The following is a 24,284-nucleotide window of genomic DNA, read 5'->3' on the forward strand; positions in this document are numbered from 1 at the left end:
TCTCTTTCGTTGGCTCTCTAAAATCAACTGTCAGAGTTTGTCTCCTCTTTTTAAAATACTCAAAATAATTAAAGTTACTCTCCATTAAAGTAATCAAAATGGCGGAAGAATTAATTTACGAAGAAATGCCACACAATGATGAAGAACTACAGAATGGTGATCAAGGAGAGCAAGGCCAAGCAAAAAATGAAGCAATAGCACCATAGTCAGCAATCATACCAAAGAATAGTGGCGATTATTTGATGAAGGATTTTGGCTCTTTGAAGTATCCTGGTATTTGCCCAAACCACCACTTGGTTGTTAACAGGCATTCTAGGTGGATCCAAAATTACAGAAAAAGGAAGAAAGGAGTTCTCAATAATCGAATTAACAAAAGATGGGGAAAAAGGCTAACGATTTTAAGAAACCCTGCAGGCCCTGTCACTGCCAATGCTTTCACTGTGGGCTCAAATGCTGATCTTCGATCTTAGGAATCACATCTTACCTAAGCTTGTGGAAGATGATGATAAGGCAAATGTTACATTGGTATGCAAAGGTTGGGCACGAGAAGTAAGGGTTGTCCACCCTCCTACATGTGATAGATTGCTTATGAAAAGGTTGATCGCCCGTTGCGTTACACATTATAATGTTAAAGTAACTAGAGGACCAGATGGAGAAGCCCATGTTCTTAGATATTGGTGTGCATGTGAGCGCTGGGATGACTCAATCGCTCGTCGCAACATAGTAGATTGGAGCCTTATGAGTCTTGTTGATGACTAAGATTTCGAAGCTTATCTAAAGGATCCCAGTATGAAAAGGGCACTTGCAATGATTCAAGATGATCTTAGGTACTAGAGGCAACTCGATAAATATATCGTTATATATATTTAGCCTTAGTCCTTAAAAGAGCATACACAATTCAAAACTACTAAGTTTTGAAATGCTCTTCTTTTGTAAAGTTCTAATTTTATATATGATGTTTAATGCCTTATGTCTTATTTGCAAAATTAAACATACACAATACTTCTCATTATTATGCAAAAAGATCATAATTTGGTTGGTTTCAAACGCCATCAACCACCCAAATTAGGGGGGCATTTGTTACACCCAAAAATCGGATTTTTGATTTTTTTTATTGACTTTTCTTGACTTTGACCAAGTGAATTGGGCCTTAGAGTCAGTAAAAGGCTTTCGAGATGAACTGGTAGAGATATAATGAGAATTGGGCTAATATCATCCAAAGGCCCAATATTAAAAACCGGTTTGGAGGCAAAGTGAGTTATTTAATTTTTGAAGAGAGTTGGCGCCAAGAAACATAACAGCACAAAAGTTATGGAAGTCAGCCATAACCGCTCCAGTTTACCTATAAATAGAAGAGTGAAGATCAAAGGAATAATATCAGCAAATCAATCAACAACAAGCATTTCATTTCTTTTAAGCTTTCTTCTTAGCTTTCGTAGTTTCCTTTAGCTTATTAGCCAAGCGATAGTTTAGATTTCTCTTAGCATGTAATGAAGATCGTTCGTCTTTTCTAATTGTATGATCATGGATGTAGCCTCTCCTTCGACTTATACAATTGTAGATGTAATACTCCGTATTTTTTATGTATATTATAAGTTATTTAATTAATTATAAAATATATTTTTAGGGCTCAAGTATTTTAATTAAATATATTAAAGGACTAAAGTATTTTAATTATTGAGTATTATAAAAGTAAAATATATTTTTTTGGGCTAAACGTCTATCAATTATTTGATCTTGTTTAAAATATCGTATGTAAACTATCCTACATATTCCTAGTGGACTTACCCATTTCATTTAACTAAGCCTAATTTTTATATTTGAACCCTTGTGGGTTAAATATCTCCTAATTAAAGCCCACTTATTTACTAAGCCCAAAAATCATCCCTATTCTCTACTCTATAAATATCCCCCAAAATCCCAAAATTTGCCACACAAGGAGGCTAAAAATCAGATTTTATAATGTAAGTATTTCCTTTTTTTTCTTTTCTTCTTTTTCTTTCTTTTCTTTCTTTCTTTTCTTTTTTTTTTCCCTTATTCTTTCTTTTCTTCTTAATGTACGTGAGGAGTATGGGAAACAAATCCCACCTCACGCATGTGCAGCCACCTCACCTTACGCCACCCTTGCAGCCACCTCATCGTCATCGACCACACCGGCCACCTGCCGCCTCCCGGCTGTCGTCCACCCTTCCGGTGATTGTTTCACTCTCCTCCTTGTTTAATTAATTATTTGTATAAGTATATATTTTGGGTATTAATTTTGGTTGTTAAATTATGATTAGTATGTTTTATGTTTATGTTTTGATAATTAAAGATTGTAAATTTTAGAGTATAAAGTGTTTTAATTTTTTATTTTATAAAGTATTAAAAGTTAGGGTTTTAATTATTAAAGTGTTGATTTTTTTTTTAGGGTCCTTATAAAAATTAATTTGGGGCTTTTGTATATCTAATGATTCTTTTGATTAGTTAAGTATAGAAGTATGTTTTAATGAAGTTTTAAAGGGGTTTCTAATTAGTTGTTTAAGTTGTTGGCATTTTATTGTAAGTACTACTATTTTGTTTTTATAAAAAGAGGTTGATTACGCATAAATAAAGAAGGTTTTATTTGATTTTAATGGAATTTTCAGGTTTATTTTTAAGGGTTTAAAGCTTAAAAAGTATGCTATAATTTTTATATAAGCACTATAATTAAGTTTTTATTTTGGGGTTCTAATTACTCACTTAAAGAAAGAGTTTTAAAGGTTTTAAACCTAAATTTCAGCTTTTAAGAAAGGTTTTAAAGTGTTTAAAAGTTGCTGGAAATTTGTATAATCAAGGGATTAATTGAGTTATGTACTTGGTATTGTAGATTTATAGGAGACTTTAAGTTTGAGTAATTTCTATCATTGTGGCTAGTTGAAAAGACGATTTGAAGTATGTATGCACGTAGGATGTGTTAATTATGCGTAGTGTCATGTTAGGAAGTAAAATTGGTATCAAGTATGTTATTAGTATCAAGTATGTTATTAGTATCAAGTATGTTATTAGTATCATGTTAAGTTGTTGTTGTGATACTTGGAATGATTGATTGTTTATCCATGTCTTATATGTAGGGATGTCAATGGGGCGGGGCGGGGCGGATGTTGGCCTTCCCATCCCCATCCCCACCTAATATTTTCATCCCCATCCCCATCCCCGCGGCGGGTCCAATTTTCATCCCCATCCCCGCCCCACCGGGTACAACTCCAAAACCATCCCCGCCCCACCCCCTACTTGGATATCCATCCCCACCTAATCCCCACAAAAAACCCGCCTAATCCCCACCCAAGATCCACCTAATATCCGTATATCAAATACACAATCTTACATAATTAATACGAATTACAAAATAAAACATTATATACACATTTTTGTGTTATAATATAAATGTCGTACAAAGTATTATAATTAATATTGTATTTCATGTAATTATTTTATAAATAGAATAAAAGTATGTAATTTTGCTTTAAAAGATATATAGATGTGGGTATGAGGTGGGGATGGGGCGGGTACGAAGTGGGGCGGGTGGGGCGGGGCGGGGATGGGGCGGGTACAACTTAAAATCCACCCCCGTCCCATCACCCATGGCGGGTATGATTTATATCCCCATCCCCGCCCCACCACCCGCCAAACCGAGACCCATCCCCGCCCCATTGGGGCGGGGATGGGGCGGGTCTCCTACTTGACCCGCCCCACTAACATCCCTACTTATATGTAAGCAATTGGGTATATTGGAATTATTATTATGAGCTTTATACAAGTTGAAAGTAATTGAATCATGTTATATTATTTATTATTCCTCATCAAGAAGGCATGTATTTATTAAGCAAGACTTATATATCTTTTAAAGAGCTAAAGTTATATTCATTGAGGGTGATTCATGATTTTATTCTCACCCGTTTATTATTGGATTTGAGTCAAGAAAGTTAGCTTATTTATTTACTCACCCAAATAAGTTGAGGTCAAGTCAAGAAGTTAGTTTATTACTCACTCACATAAGTTGATATTGAGTCAAGGAAGTTATTAGTGCATTTTATGCACCAAAGTAATAATCGTGCAATTTTGTGCACAAAACTAGGCAAGCAAGCAACCCTAATTAAAATAAATGGTATGTGCTCACTAATTAATTTAAGAATGAAATGGAAGTATGTGTTGATTGTTGTTATGTTTGCTCTTGATTAATTGGTTGGAGTCATCACAAGTTAAATCGGTAAATCACGTAAAGTGTAAGAGGATACGCACCAAAATTATTGGAACGTATACACCTAGAGTATGAACATATGAGGGGAGTTATGGAGTTTTATATTTAACTATAGCTTCTACAGCGGTACAGGACGTTGTACTTTCTTTTATTATTAATGCGCTGGAATTCCGTCACAAGGTGACATAGTAGGTGCCAATTGGGGTAGCTCCCTAATTGGAAGCTCAATATTTTAATGGGCTATTTTTAAGGAAGGAAATCCGTTCGATGCGTTATCCAAAACTATATATTAATAAATTAAAGTAGAGTCATGAGTCAAAGGTAAGTTGACTTGTGTTGTATGGAAAGCATGTTTTATTCATTTATTTATTTACTTAATTATTTATTTTCTATTGCTAGGATATTCATATTAGTGTGATTATTTTTATTGGTGCATATGTACTCAACTTTTACTAATTCGTACTTTGTTGTTAGCGTTTGACTTTTCTTTGGATTGGTCTTACTATGACCCATTTTATATGGCGAGTAGTGAGGTTGAAATAAAGAGAAGTACTGTAGAAGGAGCATATCAAGCATGATGGGATTGAGCGAAGAGGGTTATATGTTTCTTTATTGACTATTTATTGTATTGAATTATTTATGTAATTGCTGACACTAACATATAACTATCGTCTTAATATTTTAGTTTGATTTTAAAAAGGCCTTTAATGGTTCCAAGTTATTGGTTTAATGTAAGTTGGTTTTAAAGTTTGAGTTGTTTTATTAAACTTTATTTTATTTGAGTTTTTTTTTAAAGTTAGTCTTCCGCTGTGTGACTTTGAAAATAGCCTTAGCCGTTATCACGGCGGCGGTAATAATTTAGATATTTCCTAAAAATGAGTTTTATTTAGAGTAAGAGAGTATTTTAAAAGAAGGGAAATTCTAGGGTATTACAGTAGACCTGACTTTATCCTTTAATTAATGGAATGCATTTGTATCTTTTGTCATATGTTTATCTACTCGTTTCCTTAAGCAATCTAACTTGTTTTACTTTCTTTGGGAAAGCTTCCTTATTGTTTGTGTTATCACGTTAGCAAGGTTATCAATTTTTGAAACCGGTAACTCAAGAGGCAGCCCCTTAATACTCTAAAACAAGATGGAATAATTAACTTGTTGGCAAAGAACAATATTGCCTCAACAATCATTTATTTTTCGATCATGGTTGGTTGCTTGTTGCTATTGTTTTGTTAATTGTTAATATGAGTGGCAATTGCTAAACTAGTTTCATATCTAAATCACAAATAAAAGGGGCATGAGGTAGAAGTTTATTCTTATTTTGTTGAAGTTAAGGTTGGTGAGGACAATTGATTGGTTTTTCTTGCCTGGGGTGGGGGGGTAACTTTTTAACCTAGATTTTGCTTTAGTAATAGATTTCTTTGACCTCGCCTCCATTCCTCTATTTAATTTCTAACCTCTAATTCTTCTAGCTTAGGGTTGCTTCTAACTCTATTCTTTTTTTAAGATGATTGTGCATATGGTGGTTCACCTTAGCCATCTATGTGGGAGGCTAGGGTTAGGCATGGGTTGAGTCGTGTATGCCTATTTGTTGTACCAACGAGCATGTAGGCTTATGTGTTATGCCAACGAGCCTCATACATGCTTAAGAAAATCGTGCTTAGAACGGGCTAAATACTAGTGTAGTCATTTGGCTCGTGTTGATCTTACATAAACAAAACCTATGTATGGTTGAAAATTATTGCCTATACCCAGGGCAGATAACACTGCCTGCACCCCCCCACCCTCTGCGCGTGCCCTGCCCCTCCCCTTTTCATTTATGAATTTCCTTTAAATTTTTACAATATGTCCATTTCTTTACTGATAAATGTTCATTTTTGTATCATAAGATGTTCATTTTTTTAACAAGGAGTATTCTGTTCAAATTAATATATTTTCTTAATTGTATTTTTAGAATTTTCTATAAATAAAAATGTGAGCAAATTTATTTATAAGTATTACTGCATTCAAATCATCTTTATTATAAGAAGTATTGCATCATCAAACGTTCATTTTTATTTATTCATGTTTAATTTCAACAAATGTTCATTTTTGTATCATCAAATGTCTATTTCAAGAGTTTTTTGTAAGTAGAACAGTAAAATGTATGCAAATACATACGTCTTATAATTCAATTTATTTAAATAAAACGTTGTTTACAAAAATCTAATATGAAAAAAAATTATTTTAATTACAATAATAACACATTTCTATATATATTGTTACATGTAATTGTTTCATAAACATGAAAGTAAATCTCTTAAATTCCGAATGTACATATATGTCTTGTTAAATGAACATTATTTAATACATTTTGTATAATAAAGTGCGTATAGATATATGCTCCTTGTTGCACCTCTAATCATATGACATTTGTGTGTTTTCCTTTAAAAATATAATCTGAGCACAATATAATGCCGCCCTCAACTTCCTTACTTGATTATCCTGTATATATAATAAGAGATTGATTTTTTTAAAAAAAAAATTAATAACAATCATGAACACATTACAAACAAAAGTACGTGAAATCTAAGGATTCAAATTTGAACATTTACACATGAATAACAATTACGAATTCAAAAATGAACACACTATAGATTAATAAAAATCTTTTAATTTGAGAGTGAAAAAGTATAAAATCAAAATGAACATCTGTGAATATATAAATGAACATGCATTAAATTCTAAATGAACATTTATTAATATGAAAAAGAACATATATCAAAATCAAAATGAACATCTATTAATGTGTAAATGACCATTAATTAATAATTCAATAAGTCAAAATACAACTTAATATGTATTGATATCATTTTTTTTTTTTTTGAAAGAAATATGTATTGATATTATATGTGAATGAAATACTATAAGATTATATTATATTTTAAAATAGAATTATCAAAGCTCTACGATGAATGAACAATATGTGATTTGTTTTTGAACATATTCTAATATGTGAATGAACTTACATAAATATATGTGTGAATATACATATATCCAAATGAACATCTATGTATCAATATTCGAATAAACATCTATCAATATTAGAGCTAAATTGTATGTAGTATAATATTCAAATGACAATCATGAGCATATATTATTATGAGGATGAACATGTATCATCCTAGTCTATGTGAATATCTCCGATATGAGAATGAACATGTACGTATTTAAATTCAAATGAACATTTGTTTAAGTCCCAGTATACATTCATTAATATGTGAATGATAATTTTTTTTTTTAAAAGGAGAAGGTAAACAGATTTATGGTAGTCTTCTCTCAAAGACTGAACCCTTGTTGATCTAAGGTAAGAATTGTAAATGATCATATATACTAATATCATAATGAACATATATTAAAATGAAAATGAACATTTATCGAAAAGTCATTTCCCTATAAACTAATTTAAATCTCAGTAATTCTACGAAAGCTTAACTAATTAGCACAATTATACACTACATTCAATTTTCAGTGGCGAATAATTAAGAAATCAATTCCACACAAAATATATGGAGCAACATAAATACAAACTCATACTGAAACTCCTTGGATCAGTTATATAATATTAGATGTACAATATTTTTTTTTCAGTTTCATAGTCTCTTTATTTTACTCTTATATTATAAATGTTCATTTTTATATATTGCAATGTTATTTTTAAGTTTTAGATATTTCTTTCTTTTGATTTGGAATTCATTTTTCATTAAAAAAAAAGTGTTCATTGTTATTTAACAAAATATTCATCTCAATTTTCTGATATACATTTGCAGTTTCAATGTTACTTAACAAATTTATTCAATTACTAAATGTTCAAATTTTTTCTAGTAAATGTTCATTTTTGTTGGGGAGGACCAACCACTTTTCAAATATGTTCAATTACTAAATGTTCATTTTTGTTATAGTATATGTTCATTTTTGGTCATGGGACCACCCAGCTCTGATTGGGCGTGAGTCCAGCTTAAAATTTGCGCTATATATGGCATGGAAATCATGTCATGTTATTAGACCCCTTCAATAACTCATATAAAATTGGTAAGTCATTTAGTAGTAAAATATGTGGGTTTACACGACGCCAAATTTTGAAACTAATGTTCAAGCACAATCGGCCCACCGGCATTCTTCTCGTCGTGTGGCAAGCTTGTGACAGGCTCATTTTGGGTCGAACCTTTTTTATTCCGGCCTGGTCCATGTCCAGCTCTACTTAAAGCCCATATCTTTTTTATAAAAAAAAATGCTTGATCTTTGACCTTTTGAAATCAACCAACCAAAACCCCCCATGGCTATGACATTATTATCATCTCACTCTCCCAATCTCTCTTCATCCCTCTTAAATCCTCTTCATCTTGTAAAAAATTACTCCTACAATAACAAACAACTCCAAATTCAACGAAAACCCAGAACTTCCTTCTTCATTACCAGAGCAATGAGAGCTGTTGTTCAACGCGTCACCTCTGCCAGCGTTGAGGTTTGTCCACTCACTTTCTCTCTCTCATTCTCTTTTTCTGCTGATTTTTCATTTTTTGACGCTTTTAATCTTGATTTTTTTGTGGGTTTTGTGCAGGTTGATGGCAGCATTGTGTCCCAGATTGGCCCTGGCCTTCTTGTCCTCATCGGCGTTCATGACTCCGATTCCGACTCCGACTCCAATTACCTGTACATGTTTCAATACATTGACATATTTTATTTTTTGCGGAAATTTGAATTTGTTTTATTCCATTATACACCCGGGTAGGCTATTTTAATTTAAATCGAGATAGACTTGGGTGTACAAAACTCGGGTGTATAATGGACACTCACTCGATTTGATTGTATTTGATGGAGTATATTTTAATTAAGGATTACTTAATCAATTAATGTGGATTTGTCATGATTTTATAGTAAAATGAATTTGATGAGTTGTTGGGTATTTGTATGAGTATATGATAATGTTTTTGGGGAGATGAATCTAAGAAATGCAGTTTTAACAGATGCAGGAAGGTGTTAAATATGAGATTATTCCCAAATGAGAATACAGGTAAAGCTTGGGATCAAAGTGTAAGACCCACTTTCCTCTACATTTTAATGTATATATCAGTTTCGAATTGAATGTTTTGTTTCTAGTTTTTGAGATATCTTTATACTTTAAATGTGTTTTTGGAAGATAATATATAGTTTGTTGATTGGTTTGGTGTGATATTTCAGGTTATGCAGAAAAATTATGAGGTTTTATTAGGTAAGATAGAAGATTTATTTTGTTAGAATTTTGAGCTTTTGTTTTGTGTTGGAAAACTGAAGTTGTTTTTGTGAATTTGTCAGTGAGTCAATTTACACTCTATGGAACATTGAAGGGTAACAAGCCAGATTTTCATGTGGCTATGCCTCCACAAAGAGCAAAACCGTTCTACGAAGCTGTGGTGGAGAATTTTCGCAAGAGTTACAACCCTGACTCGATCAAAGGTAGCTTCCTTTTATCCTCTGAGAAATGTGCAACACTTGCTCTTAATGTGATTAGCTTATCTGCATTCCATAAGTACAACTTAATAAAGAACACAAATAGACTCTTCTAATTTTCACCTGTTTGAGAGCTTGCCATATTGAAATTTGAATTATGCTGTTATTGATCATTGTTGTCAACTTTTCGATAACTGTTATGATATGTTAACTGAAGGTATATTCTATTCTAAGTAACACAATTTCTTTTCTTAAATGTATTTTACAATAGTTTTAAAAAGGTGGAATGCAAATATACGTGTACATCTGCAAAAAAAAAAATCATCCTAATGTTCGTATTATACAATAACATTTCCAAACTTGTAGTTTCAGGAAGTATGTTTACCAGCTGTTACAATATGTGACCTGAAGGGATATCTAGTTACCTCTTTTTTAGTTTTAGAAGAGAAATTTTGTTTGACAATTTAAGATTCTTTCTGCCTCATTGCTTAAGTGATTTCCACAAAGAAAGTTTCAAGCAAAGTTTGAATTATTTCTAGTGGAGCAATGGGGCTCGGGTAATTAGGAAAGAGTTAGTGGTTTTACTCAGCCATGATTTGTGTTCTAATATATAAAATATACATTTGGAGTATGGTTGCTCTTTATCTCTGAGTCTATGACACTGTTGTATGTAACAATTTGTCACCTTGGGTCTATATGTTTGCTTTCTAGAAAAGAGTGTTCTAAGATAATAAGAGGCTCGCCGGCTCATATTTTAACAGCATCAGTAACCAGAGGCGGACCTACATAGTAACAAAGGGTAGCACTTGCTACCCCTGGAAAAAAATAAAAAAAAATAAAATTAAAGAGACCTGTTTTTTGAAATAACAGGTCTCTTTGATGATTCCCATAGTAAACTGATATCTAACCTGCGCGCTTCCCCTTCTAAACCTAAAGAGACCAGTTATGTATAAAACCGATCTCTTAGGTTGTCTTTTTTTTTTTTTTTTTTAAAAAAAAAATTTTTACTTTTTTCTATTGACTTTATTTTTTTCTTATTGTTATTTTTTACTTTTTCTTCTACTTGTATGTGTTGATGTGTGCATATTTAATTTGTATTCATCCATTTTTTTCTATCTTTCTTTATTTAAATAGTAAAATCTATGCTTTTTAAGTAATAATATAAATTTATATTCAAACTTTAATTATTTTCTAAATATTGGCATGATGCCCAATATAAAGAAAAAATATATAAAATGACTCTCTTATTCTCTTTATAATAAGACCTGTTCATTTGATAAAATACTTCCATTTTAATTGCACTTCTTATTTTTTCAATGCACATATTTGGTAAGTAATATATTTACATATTAGTTTTATACTTTTATATGGGTGATAATTTCTTTTTACTTATAGTATAACAGTATAAATTATCATATAGTTTTTAACCTTATGAATAATAGATGCGGAGTACATACAAAAGTAATTTATCGAACATATGGAGTACTTTTTAATTTGATCATTGTATTATATTGACAATTATAATATAAATTTTTCTATATTTGTACAATAAATATTTATCCACCAAAATAAATTAAAAAATTTATAAGTTAATTATCAAACGATAATGTATACTTAGTATATAATTTCTCGTTTCTACTTTTTTTTTCCTTCTTATTGTTAAATGATACCCCTCATTAGAAATCCTGAATCCGCCACTGTCAATAACTATTATTTGTAACGTAAAGTACCTAGTTTGTCTGTGTTAACAAGGGCTGATGGATCGCAGCCCAGAAAAGCTGTAATTCAACTTACAGTTGAAAAGGTGAAGTTACATGTACCCTATAATAACTATGATCTTGAACCAGATAAAAACTGAGGTATGATCAGATATTTAGATGTGTATTACGTAGTTATCATTTCACCTGTAGATGTTTTTCTTTGTGAAGATGAGCAGGCTGGCCTTATGTACTCAGCATCACTAATGCTTTGTTACTTTTGTTAATGGATGCATTTTGCTTGAGTCTACTTACAGCCCGTGGCTTAAGTCTACTTACAGCCCGTTGGGTAGCCATTAATAATTGTGGTAACATGAATGAATTTATAGTGAAAATTAGTATGGAAAACACCCATAATCTCCATAGGAACACAATCTAATCCCCAAGTATGTGCTTTCTTCATGTTTTTCCATTATACCATCCATTACCACTTGCAAAGTTGCAAGATGGTACTAGATGGGAATAGAAATTTATGAAGAAAAAGAGACAATTTGGGGTGATCTTGACTTCTTGAGTGGTCATGGGAATGAACATAGGGTTTTTTTTTTTTTTTTTTTTTCCTTCCCAAATTTACATACAGATTCATTCCCATTACCATTGTTTATGACCGGTTACCAAACGAGTCATTAGTGCTAGGTAATTCTTTTGGGTTTTTCAGTAATGACATGAGTTTGAGTTTAGGGGGAAATAACTAGGCTCATTATGAAACCTTCATTTTGAAAGTATCCTCTAATTTATATCTTCCTTTGCTAGATGAAAGTTATATCCAAGATTCTCCACGAGTTTCCCTCTACATATAACTTCGAAATATACATACTAAAATTTCTTAAGGTCTTATTCAACGAGCTTTAATCCCTTGAATTTTTTGAAATAGTCTTGGTATGTTAAATATGAACCTAATCTGGATGGCTATAGACATAGAATGGAATTTTGATCATGTAAAAGGAAAGCATAGGACTGATCTTGGTCGTAAGAATGGATTTGTTTGCTAGGGTTTGACATGCTCATTCAATGGTTGATAGTATGGTAATATGTAATATCTCACTTGCTCTGTTTCATTTACATAACTGCAGATGGCATCTTTGGAGCAATGATGAAGGTAATACTTCTTACTTTGTATTAAGTATTTAGTTTGTTCGATATCTGTGTTTCTGTTGCATACTTCTTCGAAAATTTATCCTTTTACTGCTTGATGTTTAGGTCAATCTGGTTAATGATGGACCAGTGACATTGCAACTGGAATCACCGCAGACATCTAAGTTAAGCACATCTAAGTAAGGCTTTCCAGTTACTCTTTAAGTTTATTTATACCATACTCTATCAGTATCTGGGGCTACTGTTACATTATTGTGTTATGCTGACAAGCTAGCAATGTCATGTTAGGAGTAACAATGACGCAGAAGAACCATAACTCCGTTGACCATGGTTATTGGATCAGAAGCTGAACCTGTGTTTATGTGTTTACCAAAAAGTTGTTGGAACATAATTTGGTGGAAGAATTGTGTTCTTGAAGCTAATGCACAAGTTGCAAGGCTTGCACTTAAACAGTTTTCAGGGTAGTTTGTTATACTTGGTTCGGGAGAATGATATTGTTGCAACTTAGGAAAATTTAGAGGGAGTAGAGATTGTTTCTTGTACTGAATTTCTCCGAATATTGCTCGGCTATTCTTTGTGCATTCAGGCACAAGCCATAGGTTGAACGAAAGAAGACCTTATTGCAAATTGCAATAGAAAAGGATACACAGTTCTATGACTTTTTTACCAGCTTTGATTGCCAGCTATTTTGTATGACCACTGCCAATTTTGTTTCCTGAAACCTGCAATGGTTATTGGCAACACTTCCCTTATTTATATAAATTGTTACAGGAACAAAATTATGCAAATTATATTTTTTCTGATACGAGCTAAGATCCTACTACAGAGTTTTGATGTGCACCATTTGAGATTGTAGTAACAAGTTATACACTTCGTGCAGTCTTTCTTTCTCCCCAAAATCTCATGTTTGGGAAAAAATGATTAGTTTTTTAACTTTCTAGACTAAAAAGTTTCTGATTTTTTTTTCGTACTCATAATCACTGAACTTTCTTTTCCTGTTACAAAACACCAGAGCCAAAGCAATTCTATACATAATAATGCTAATTGGTAGATGCCACAAGAAGAAAAAATAACTGACAATTAGATATCTCAACTAAGAGCAAAGGAAACCAATGGTTAGTCAAATTCATTATATACAGTAGCATCGTCTAGTACTATAATGTCGCACATTAAGTGCTACCTAGCTGCAGTCCAGATATGAAAACTCTTTACAAGCACCTTCCTAAGCTAGCTAATTCCCTACTGGATAGCTAAATGCCGTAACTTCCAAAATCTGGTTGACATAATCTACATAAAGTGTTGCTCTTGGTGGACGGAAGCACAAGTGTCGATTAACTTCACAATCATTCCTTGCATGACCAGGAGAAAGCATGTTCTACTCAGAACAAAAGAAATGGGCAAACAAGCAAGTTATGAACAGGCAAATAGGCAATGCAAGCGTGAGCAAGTTAATGTTTAAAGAGCAGCTGGCCTGCAGATACCTTCAAGATTTGTAAAAAGGTGAACTCTGGAAGGATTTGAAAGCTCCTATGACTTAGTAGAAAGTACACTAGCAGCTGTAAATAGTGCTTCCTTACCAATAGGCAATATTTGCAAGTGCCTGCACGTATATTGTAAAACATTTCCATGTTAGCTCAAGGTATAATAACATGACAGCTTGGTGAGCAACCATCTACCACTAGCTCTTTAATGGGTGCGTACTTCCAAAATCAATTTCTCAATTGAAAAACCAGAAATATTTGAAAGTTGAAAAAGACATCTGGAACTCTTGACCAGACTGTGAGGTCTAGTCTTTAAGCTAAAATTGTAAAGGTGAGAAATGTTGACCACCTTTATATCTTTGTTTGTTTCATTTTATCATCTATATTGATTAATGAACACATAATCAATCAATTAACTTACTCTATGCTAAGTGAACTATCATATTATAGTTAGCTTTTATACTTTTAAATCATTGAATGATTGAATACACTCCTTTATATCGAGTGTCATATCATTTGTCTATTGGTATTATAAGACTCAACTAGACAGTAGTGAGTATTCATGTCAAAAGAAAGGAGTACAACAATATCGTTCCATGCTTCAATCTTAAGACCACATATAATTATAATCAGGCAAAATCAATGGTATATAAAATAGAAAAAACATGTACATGAAGAATGTAGACTTGAGAAACTTACTCATCTGTTTCCCTGAGCTTGGTGAAGGCTGAAATGATATTGTTGCAAATGTTTACCAGTGGACTGCGTCTAGCATCATTTTTCGAATCAGATGTTACTTCATGAAGTTGCTCCTTGGGTATTGACATGCAAGCCTACAGAAAAACATGTTCAAATAAAGTGATGTCATGTTAAATTATGCTTTCAAGCAAACAAAAGTATATGCAATATATTTGACAGATTTCTAGTCCTTGTTGGGGCAACTGCCACCTCACCCCATATAATCCTATTTATCAATTTACCTTTGGCCAAATATTAATCTAAAAGTACCTTCCTCAATAACTAAAAACAAAACAGATATCCAAACAGTTCAACAAAGATGAATAGCCTCCATAATGGATTGGTGGAAGACAGTGTAATGAATATAATCACCTGCAGAGCATGAGCTAACATCACTTGAACTGCCTCCGCACCAACTTTCTTAACAATGGCTTTTGTACTGGTGCTATTCAAGAAGCAGTTAAAGAATCCAATAACTGCCGTATCATCTTGTGAGTCATCTAGCTTCCTCTTGCGAGTAGATGGCTGCAAACCACAATAAAAACCAATGTGTAACAAAGAGGATAGAACACTAAATGATTTTGGAATCTTTACTACTAACTACATTTGTTAATGCTAATTACAGCCATGCTTAACCAAATGAAAGGTGGGAAAGGATTAAATCCATTGAGCAATAAAGAGAATATTGGTTCAAAGTTGGATACAATGTCTTCACCACCACATGGAAGAAGGTGAAAAAGGATTAGATTCATTGAGTGTTAAGGCGCATTTGGGTCCAACATTGAATGTAATGTTTACACCACCACATGGAAGACCCTTGATAATGTTAATGCAGCTAATTATAACACAGGGAACAAGGAAAAAAATGGCTCAGGTAAATCAGAAAAGACAAAGTCAAGTATGAAAAGACAATGACTTGTGGAAGCAAGAAGAAATACTCCATGATAGGGACTACTTGTAACTGTTAACTGGAAGTCTTTACAAAGATACATTACAATGCACTTCAAATGCTACCAGCATTTTAATTTCAGAATTGATTACTTAGATAAACATATATAATCAAGTATACTGTTGACAAACTAATAGAAAACTTGAGATTATTTTTGCAGCTTGATGCACAAGTCAGATACAGAGCTTACTTTGACATTGTACTTATGGATGTATTGTGAAACTATCTCCAGCTTCAATCTAGGATCATCGAAGGCCTGCAGAAGTTTGCAGAACATACAACAATGTCAGACATTACAGACATGAAAAGCTCAGCTCCATTATATTTTCATGATGAATTTTTAAACAAAATGGCATGAATAAATCCAACTGCGCATCTAAACATGACAAGAGAAAAAAAAAAAAAAAAAAAAAAAAAAAAAAAACCAATCATGTCATAAAAAATGAAACCACCATTTCAAAATAATTCTTAGAGCAAAAGCCTAAAATCGAAATATGAGCAATCAGCAGGAGCAGCACCACTGAGTTCAATAGGGAGTAGACTTTGTACTTCTAGAAACTATACCTGAAGAAATGGAGAAAGCAGATCTTTGTCATAAAAAAGTTCATCCATTATCAACTCAATCATAGGGGTTCTGCAATCATGCCAGAACATAACTAAGATTATAATGTCTATAAAAAATAACACCAGACAGACACCAGAGAATGCAGAGCAAAGGCATGTTAGAAGAAATCAACCATGCACAAACTACATTCATAGGTTGTTCGGTATTGTTTTAATAAAGGAAATGGAAAGAAGGGAAAAGATAGTAAAAGTAAATTAAAAGGAAGGAACATGAACAGTTTAGAATCTTCTTTTTTCAATCACTTCCTCTTTTCCTACAAATCTCATATGAATTTTAGAACCAAACATATAATATTGTTGATGAATTTGGATATGCCTTCGCCAACAATTCTTAATAGGATAGGGGATACCTTACACCATCTGCTCTTGTAGTGAGGCTTTGCACATCTGCTTTCTTCTTTGACAAGTCAAGATTTATCATCTGGAAGCAACAACCATCACAGTTTATAAGGGTTAAAACAAAGTTGTCGTGTAACCTCTCTTTCATACGACATCACAGCGTATAAGCATACCATTTTAAGAAGTTTCTCTACAGCTTTAAGAGTACACTTCTCTACCTCTGGTAAAGAAAGAGCTAAAGCTGAATCATTATTGTTACGCATATCATCTGAAGAGCTTTTGGTAGTTCCTGAATTACTGTTTGTTGGAGTACGAGCAAGGAACAAATTACATAGAACAAAGAAGGTATCCTTTGCCACGTCTTTGTAATTAATTTGCCTTGACCCCTGTCACAAAATCCACTATGAGTGTCCCTTGTGCAAAAATGGTTGTTCAAACTAGAGAGTAGTTCAGTGGACAGAAAACGAATTCTTTACTAACAAAAAAACCCATCATCTTCAAATCAAAAAACATACCAGAAACTTATTAAGCAAGGAGTCTTTGAGAGAAATCCAATTTGAGTTCTCTGAGACGAAAAATTAAAACTAGTCAATACACCAAAGAAAAGAAACTACACAATTTGAAAAGCAAGCAACGTAGACAGTTTCTGAATTACCTTGAAAGTCACGGTTACGAGGTAAAAAGTCTGCCTCAAAAATATAGACTAGGTATTGAAACAAATACATCTTCGCCAGGAGCTCTAACTGTACCATAAAATTAATTTATAAAAAAAAATAAATAAAGGCAAATGTATTAATAATAATAATAATAAAGGCAAATGAATTCTGTAGCTGCAAATGATATCACTTGGGTCCCGAAATCCAAAACGATTATAATAGCTAGATTTACATAACTTTCTAGCCCTTGGAGTGAGATAGCTACAGTATACCTTTGTTTCTGACGATTCTATTCCTTCAGCCTCTTCATTGAGACTTTCCAACAGAAGCTTAAATCCCTGAAATACCAATCGAAAATGAGATTCAAATAATCCTTATGCTAAATTATTTTGAGGGGCTTATGACTGAGAAGTGAGGAGAACAACTTGGTTGTTGGTGAGGAATGAGGATGTGAAAAACCTAAGCTCCGTTTTGTGGAGCAAATAATATATAAAGAAAATAGATAATTTCTCAGATGTTAACAAAACCCAAAATTACATGATAAAGTAATTATGAAAGCTTAATCTGCATCCTCCCCTCCATTCCCCTCAAATCATAACTAAACAACAGTTACAACTTACAAACCAAATTACAATATAGGCATGTAAGGCATGGTACGATGTAGAAACTATGACACATATTGTTTTCCTTACAAAAGTATGCGACATCTAAGAAAATACTCCCTACACGAGAAATAGTTGCCACATCAAACCAACACCTTGTAGATTATGATATCATGGTTTTGAAAGACCCATAATAATAATAGATAGGCCATTCACACACTCTCCCCTTTGGTCAATTTACATGAGGACATTTTGGCAAGTCCAATTTTAAAGCATTGTGATTTAAGGGAGGTGACAACTATTCCAAACATTCCAAAACTAATATCCATGACCATTAATTTAAAACAAGAGAAAAGTTATCAAGCCAAGGATAAGAAAAGTACTGTCATTTGCAATACCCTAAATAAACACACAAGAATAGGATAATGTAACTCACAGAAGGACTAATAGGTTCCTTAAATCCTTTACTCGCTACATTCCTGTCACTCGAAGCCACGTCAGAGCCAACAGCAAACGGCAACCAAGCCTACAAACACAATATAAAAGTACACACCACATTTCAAAACCAAATCACTGAGTACCAAATTTACTCAAAATTGAAAATCAACAACCCCATAATACCTCTTCAAATACAATTAGATCGGCAGATTTGCTGGAAGGCGCTTCCTTATCAACCTCATTCGATAAATAAACCCGAGGAAAGTGCTGCACATTACATAATCAAACAAAACAATTTCCATGATTGTAAAACTATGCACTCACTTAAATGATTAAACTAATCAAATCAAGCAAGTTATACCTTCTCTAATTCACAAAGAAGCTGATAACTAGCTACAATAAGTTCCAAAGACTTCGCTTCCATCATAATCTCGAAAATCGCCTCCATCATTTTACTACATTTTTTACAAATAATTAAAATTCAAACAACAAAATACAAAATCATCAAATATACATGAATTAACACCAAATTTAATCAGAAAAAGTACTTAGTAGGAGGAGTTCCATTTTCAGGAACAATCGAAGCAAAACGAACCGCCTCCAGAAACGCCAAACCTAGGGTTTCAAATCATCAATTTCCAAAATTCAAACCAAATCCCAAAAAAAAAAAAAAAAAAATATATATATATATATATTAAAGGAAGAAAATGGAAACATACGATCATCATGAACATGAGAAGAATCATGCGCGCAAAAAGATTCAAGAATAGCCATGGTATTCTCTTCCAATCCTCTGTTAGTCGTTGTTGCTCTTCTTCTGAATTTCTCCATTTTTGGAGCTTTGATTTTCTCTCTCCTCTTTCGATCTAATTGGGGAAGAAAACCCTAATTTTGTGGAAACTGCAAAGTGTAAGCTTCGTTGGGTAGATACAGTGGAGTGTTGTTGCTTCACTGTTTGGTTGATGTTCCCGCCAATTTTGTAGAAAGGGCAAAAAAAAGGGAATTCCGATGCCGGGACTTGAACCCGGGTCTCTCGGGTAAGAGCCGAGTACCCATCAACTAGACTACAATGGATTTGATGATTACGCTGGATGTGGAAAAGATTCTATACAAAATCAGCCCATTTCTAGTGAAGGTATTTTAATGTTGGTCCCGTTCTTTTGGACTTATTTTACAGTTTTAAATTTAATAAGAGCATAATCTTTTTTTTAAATAAAAATATGGAAGTTTTTTTTAAAAAAAAAGGAGAATATATAGTGCATTCATTAGTCGAGGGACAATTTATCCATTAGTACATAAGATAATGTGGAGTACTTCTTTAAGATAATGATTTTCCAAAAATTTGTTTGATACACAAATGCACTACTCTAGCCAGGTGATGGGCAACAAACTAACAAAGTTTTCATCCCTCTTGACATTGTGCAACCAATAATAAAATGAAAACTAGTACACAAACATCCTCTAACAAAGAGTCAAGTTCTAAATGGAAAATGAGCCCTCTCTTGAGCTTAGAGACAAATTAACTAGTTGTGTCACTCCAATTAATCATCTGTTACAGATTATTTCATCGTAGCCAGTTTTTTTAGAAATTAGTTTGTCTCATATTAAATTATATTTGTAAATTTGTTCTACCTTAACAAATACATATCCACTCTCTATAGTTATTGGTTGGGTCCAATATCGTATAACTATTTTAAATTCATATTGGACATATCAATAAATAGAGAGAAAATTTGCACATCAAAAACAAAAATTTAAAAAAAAAAAAAAAAATTGATATACGTATAGAATCCCATTACATGGGCCCGTCCAAAAATTAGAAAAAATAATCCAATTACATGTGTGAACTACAATCTCTCCTCATTTCCCCATGTTTTCTTCCTCTTTTCACATGAATTGTTCCCATTTTTTCCATAGCTTGTGCAAATGCTTTGAAAAACTTCTGCTTATCCTTGGATAGACTTTGTACAATAGGTTTAGTTCTTGGATCTAAGTATAAGGCTTGGTCCGTCATCAAAATTCCCATATTTTTCTCTAGATTCCCATAATATGCATGATCAAATGTATAAGGTGTGGTAACATCAAATGGCACCACAATATCTTCATTTCCACCATGATGTGGGCAATACATTCTCAAAGCTTGCAACAACTTCGGATCAATGTTTGGTTGTGGTTGTTTAGTACCTTTGTAATTGTATATTCGATTGATAATGTACTTGCAATGTGAATACCCTATTGTATGTGCACCTGACACATAGACAAATAAAAATCCAAATTTTAAAATTTAGATATTAAAGTCATAGTAATATGAAGTTTAATGGTGGAAATAGATATAGATAAATTTACACCTCATACAGTAGTTTATAACTACTGTATATGATCTGCCACTGACCTGAAAGAACAACGAGATCCTCCATATCAAGCCCTTTTGAGTTGAATAGCTTCAAAAGCTCATCAATTGTGGCATTAGTTTGAGGAATGTTAGAAGGCACACGAGATGCTTTTGATACCTTTCCGTCCCATTTTCCTTTCTTCACTTCATAATAAGGACCTCCTGCCTGTAAATAACATCAATTATACAATAATTCAATAACACTTATATATTGGAAAAACGGGTCATACAATCTATTCCTTCCCACTTTCAAAACAATTGTCACATACTCACATGTAGGTACAATCAATCTAAAAACTTATAGTAGATCATATAAAGCAAGTCAACTATATTATATACTACGTATGTGATTAACATATGAGTATACATATTCATAATATATACTTGGAATTAAATCTGAATTGGTAAAATTGAGAAATTTTAATTTAATAATCCCAATTCTATTTATTTTTTTTTTTTTTTTTTTGTTTTGTTGTTGCTGTCAAAATTTTCATTATTTATTGTCTTTGTAAATTGTTCAAACAATTTTAATTGACCACTACATTTTGTCCATGTATTAATTCCCGCTATTGGCTAATTAAACATCAATTGTTTTTTACAAGTCTCCAACTGCAGTGTTCTGTACATAGCTCAAAGCACCACAATTTGACCTTGCAGTTTGTGCAGCTTTTGACTCCCAACTGATGAAATTATTTGCCCCATATAATTTGAGGAAACACACATATTATATGGTTTCATCATGCACTAATTATTTCAATATAATATGTCCTACTTGCTAAGAAATCTAGAAAGATTTATCAATTGTCACGGGTTAATTTTGGTTTTTTCTTCGAAATAAGAAAAAGGTTGACCTGATTTTGTCGTTTGATTTCAGTTTAAGAGTCTTATCTCCAGGCTAATACAATAAACCAAATGAGAATATTTGTTTAATCTTAACTTGAATTTGTTTTCGTATGCAAAAGCTGGCATGCATATGTTTTGTAATTGTCTTAGGTTGGCTTTGAGTTGCACTATTTTCTTGTCCTACTCAAGTTTTAACAAATTAAAAATGATGAGTCGTCTTATCATTATTATTAGCTTAAATGAGGTTTACCTGGAGATGAATAAGTAATCTAAAATCAAATCGTATCATAATTAATAATTGGCCTAATTAGATCGTATGTATTGGGTTAAATTGGAGTGATTTAAAGACAAAATAGTTTGAAAACACAATTTGATTCTTTAAGTTATCATTTCCAAGGTTCAAAATCCATTTTCGGTTAGAAAAGGTTACCTATACGTAGCCAAAGTCTGAAATTCGGCTTGAGAGTGATTATTGTTATATTTCTCAGTTTTTGGGGAGGAATAATTTCGTTAACACGTTGATTTTGTATTGCTTCTAGGAATTTTTGTGCAAATGTTGACACATTAGTTCTCAAGTAGGTAAAAGAAGTAAGATTAGGACAACTTACCAAATGAACATAATCCCTAGTTGAGATTGTAAGAACATCTGTACAAGATACAATTCCTGGACATTTGCTCTCTACCAGAGCTTTGGCTTTGTTGATACCTTCGAATGCTTCAATAGGTAGATTCTTGTTTTGTGATGCATCTCTTTCGGCTAATTCTTTGCTTCCTGGCTTAGATGATATCATTATTGATGCATCACATCCCTAGACACCAAAAAATAATATGTCACCAACTCACCATAAGATAATCACATTTGTCTTATAACTTTTATATCACCAATTAAAAGAACATAATCTATTTTGATAATTCTCGATTATTATAATAAAACTCTAATGATCGATGTTCAACTTATGTTTATTATTTTAAGATCGAATTATTATATTGTGGTTTGAGTTCGCTAATAAGACAATTAAGATTTTGATGATAGTCACACAATACTTGAAGGGGGTTTGAGTGGTGGGGGTTTAGATGATCAAAGGGATGAGCAAGATTGTCAATTTGTCATGGTCTTTCTAAAAGCGCCTAAAAAATATTATTACTTTCTACCTTTTTAGGACAACCATTATTTCCATGTTCAAGTAAATTATACATTTATACTCCGCATATGCTAGAGTTGCATCACATTACACTTTACTGTGTGGAACAACTAGTCAATTTTCCATTAACAAGAACACATAAATTTCCATCGTTTTCAATAATTATTGTTTTCCTTTTCGGTGCAATACACTATACTCATCAGTGTACCATCATAAATTCTTAACATGCATTGGTCCATCCCTCAAACTAACAGAACTAACCCGAAATTATTGGGCCATCATCATCATCATCATGTATTTACTACCTAAATTACAAAATATTCTTTTTTTTTTTTAGAAAAATTTCAAAATATTCAAGACACTTATTTGCACAAGTATTAATTAAGACACTAACAAAGAGAGTGTAAAGGCGAGGCAACAAGCGGAAAAATGAGTGAATAACAAGAAATGGAATGGAACAAAAGCAAAGTATAAAAACATAAAAGAATTGTACCAAAAAAAATATAAAAATACTTAAGAAAGAACTTATGTAGAAAGCAATATTAGAAATGGATGTAGCACATATCTTAAATCAAATTCAAGAAACCATATAGGCATTTTTTTTTAAGAGCATATATACAAGTAGCAAATTATTTTAACCAATGCTTCACAACATATAAATATGAATAACATACGTGCTTTATAGTAGTTAAAGAGTAAAACCGAATTTGTAATTAAGACTTTAATTAGGGAGCGTAATGTACTAGTCATTTTAGGGATTAAAATTAAAAAGAAGAGTAGTTTGGAAAGTATATGATATGAAGTATTAAAAATGAATTACATTACATTAATTGTTACTAATCATATAACAATTGTATCATAATCATTAAGTAGCACTCAACCTAGCTACATGTGTGTTTATAACATAGAGTTCTAACTATTAGATAGATAATGTAAGGTTATGCATGAATATAATGTACCTCAACAAAACAATCATGGAAGAAAAGCCGAATAGTGGCGGAAGCAATAGCGGGAGCAGCTTTAAATTGCTCCGACGTGACGGAAGCCACAAGCTTCTCCACCTCAGGGCAAGTCTTGGCGTAGTAATCTATCGATAGCTGCCGATGGTGGCCGTAAGTGGCGTTTCGAGCGGCTGTGATCACCGGTGGTGGCGGACCGCTTACGATAGAATGTGAGGTGGTTATGGTGGTCAAGAGAATAATAAGGATGATACATAATGTAGGGGTAACGTAGGTGGTAAAAGAAGAAGGAGGAGGAGAAGAAGAAGAAGAAGAAGAAGAAGAAGAAGAAAAAAGAGAGGACATGTTTTGTTTATGAATTAGGATATGGGCAGCTTAAGGACAAAGTGAAAAGTGTATGTCGAGGAGTCATTTTGTGCGCAGAAAGAATATATGGAAAAATATTGTAAGGACCACTTATGAACGAAAATTTTAACTTATATATGGTGTAGGACGGTCATTTCATGTATAGGTCATATTTGGTAAATGGCTATTTGGTGGCTATTTAGTTAACTTTTGATTTTTTTATGTGGTCAAACAGCCAAAAA

General features: G+C 32.6%; 3 protein-coding genes across 3 annotated transcripts; 1 reads left to right on the forward strand and 2 right to left on the reverse strand.

Moving 5' to 3' along the window:
* The first annotated feature begins 8,422 nt into the window (after positions 1–8,422).
* On the forward strand, positions 8,423–13,339 carry LOC110730530 (D-tyrosyl-tRNA(Tyr) deacylase-like). Its single transcript, XM_021910331.1, has 8 exons — positions 8,423–8,717; positions 8,814–8,905; positions 9,220–9,286; positions 9,434–9,464; positions 9,548–9,688; positions 12,513–12,538; positions 12,640–12,713; positions 12,823–13,339. The coding sequence occupies exons 1-8, from the start codon at positions 8,529–8,531 to the stop codon at positions 12,848–12,850; spliced, it is 648 nt and encodes a 215-aa protein (XP_021766023.1). The 5' UTR covers positions 8,423–8,528; the 3' UTR covers positions 12,851–13,339.
* A 257-nt stretch (positions 13,340–13,596) lies between these two features.
* Positions 13,597–19,480, reverse strand: LOC110730531 (negative regulator of systemic acquired resistance SNI1-like). Its single transcript, XM_021910332.1, has 16 exons — positions 19,081–19,480; positions 18,910–18,976; positions 18,723–18,816; positions 18,545–18,628; positions 18,360–18,449; positions 17,594–17,659; positions 17,321–17,408; positions 17,181–17,230; positions 16,839–17,051; positions 16,677–16,747; positions 16,267–16,336; positions 15,893–15,958; positions 15,126–15,278; positions 14,715–14,848; positions 14,016–14,134; positions 13,597–13,909 (listed from the first exon to the last, which is right to left on the reverse strand). The coding sequence occupies exons 1-15, from the start codon at positions 19,190–19,192 to the stop codon at positions 14,062–14,064; spliced, it is 1,431 nt and encodes a 476-aa protein (XP_021766024.1). The 5' UTR covers positions 19,193–19,480; the 3' UTR covers positions 13,597–13,909; positions 14,016–14,061.
* Positions 19,481–19,662: 182 nt separating this feature from the next.
* On the reverse strand, positions 19,663–24,284 carry LOC110730464 (peroxidase 19-like). The gene is made up of 4 exons (XM_021910266.1): positions 23,698–24,284; positions 22,205–22,405; positions 20,754–20,919; positions 19,663–20,608 (listed from the first exon to the last, which is right to left on the reverse strand). The coding sequence occupies exons 1-4, from the start codon at positions 24,040–24,042 to the stop codon at positions 20,196–20,198; spliced, it is 1,125 nt and encodes a 374-aa protein (XP_021765958.1). The 5' UTR covers positions 24,043–24,284; the 3' UTR covers positions 19,663–20,195.

The sequence above is a fragment of the Chenopodium quinoa genome, unplaced genomic scaffold, assembly GCF_001683475.1.
Source record: "Chenopodium quinoa cultivar QQ74 unplaced genomic scaffold, ASM168347v1, whole genome shotgun sequence".
NCBI lineage: Eukaryota > Viridiplantae > Streptophyta > Magnoliopsida > Caryophyllales > Amaranthaceae > Chenopodium > Chenopodium quinoa.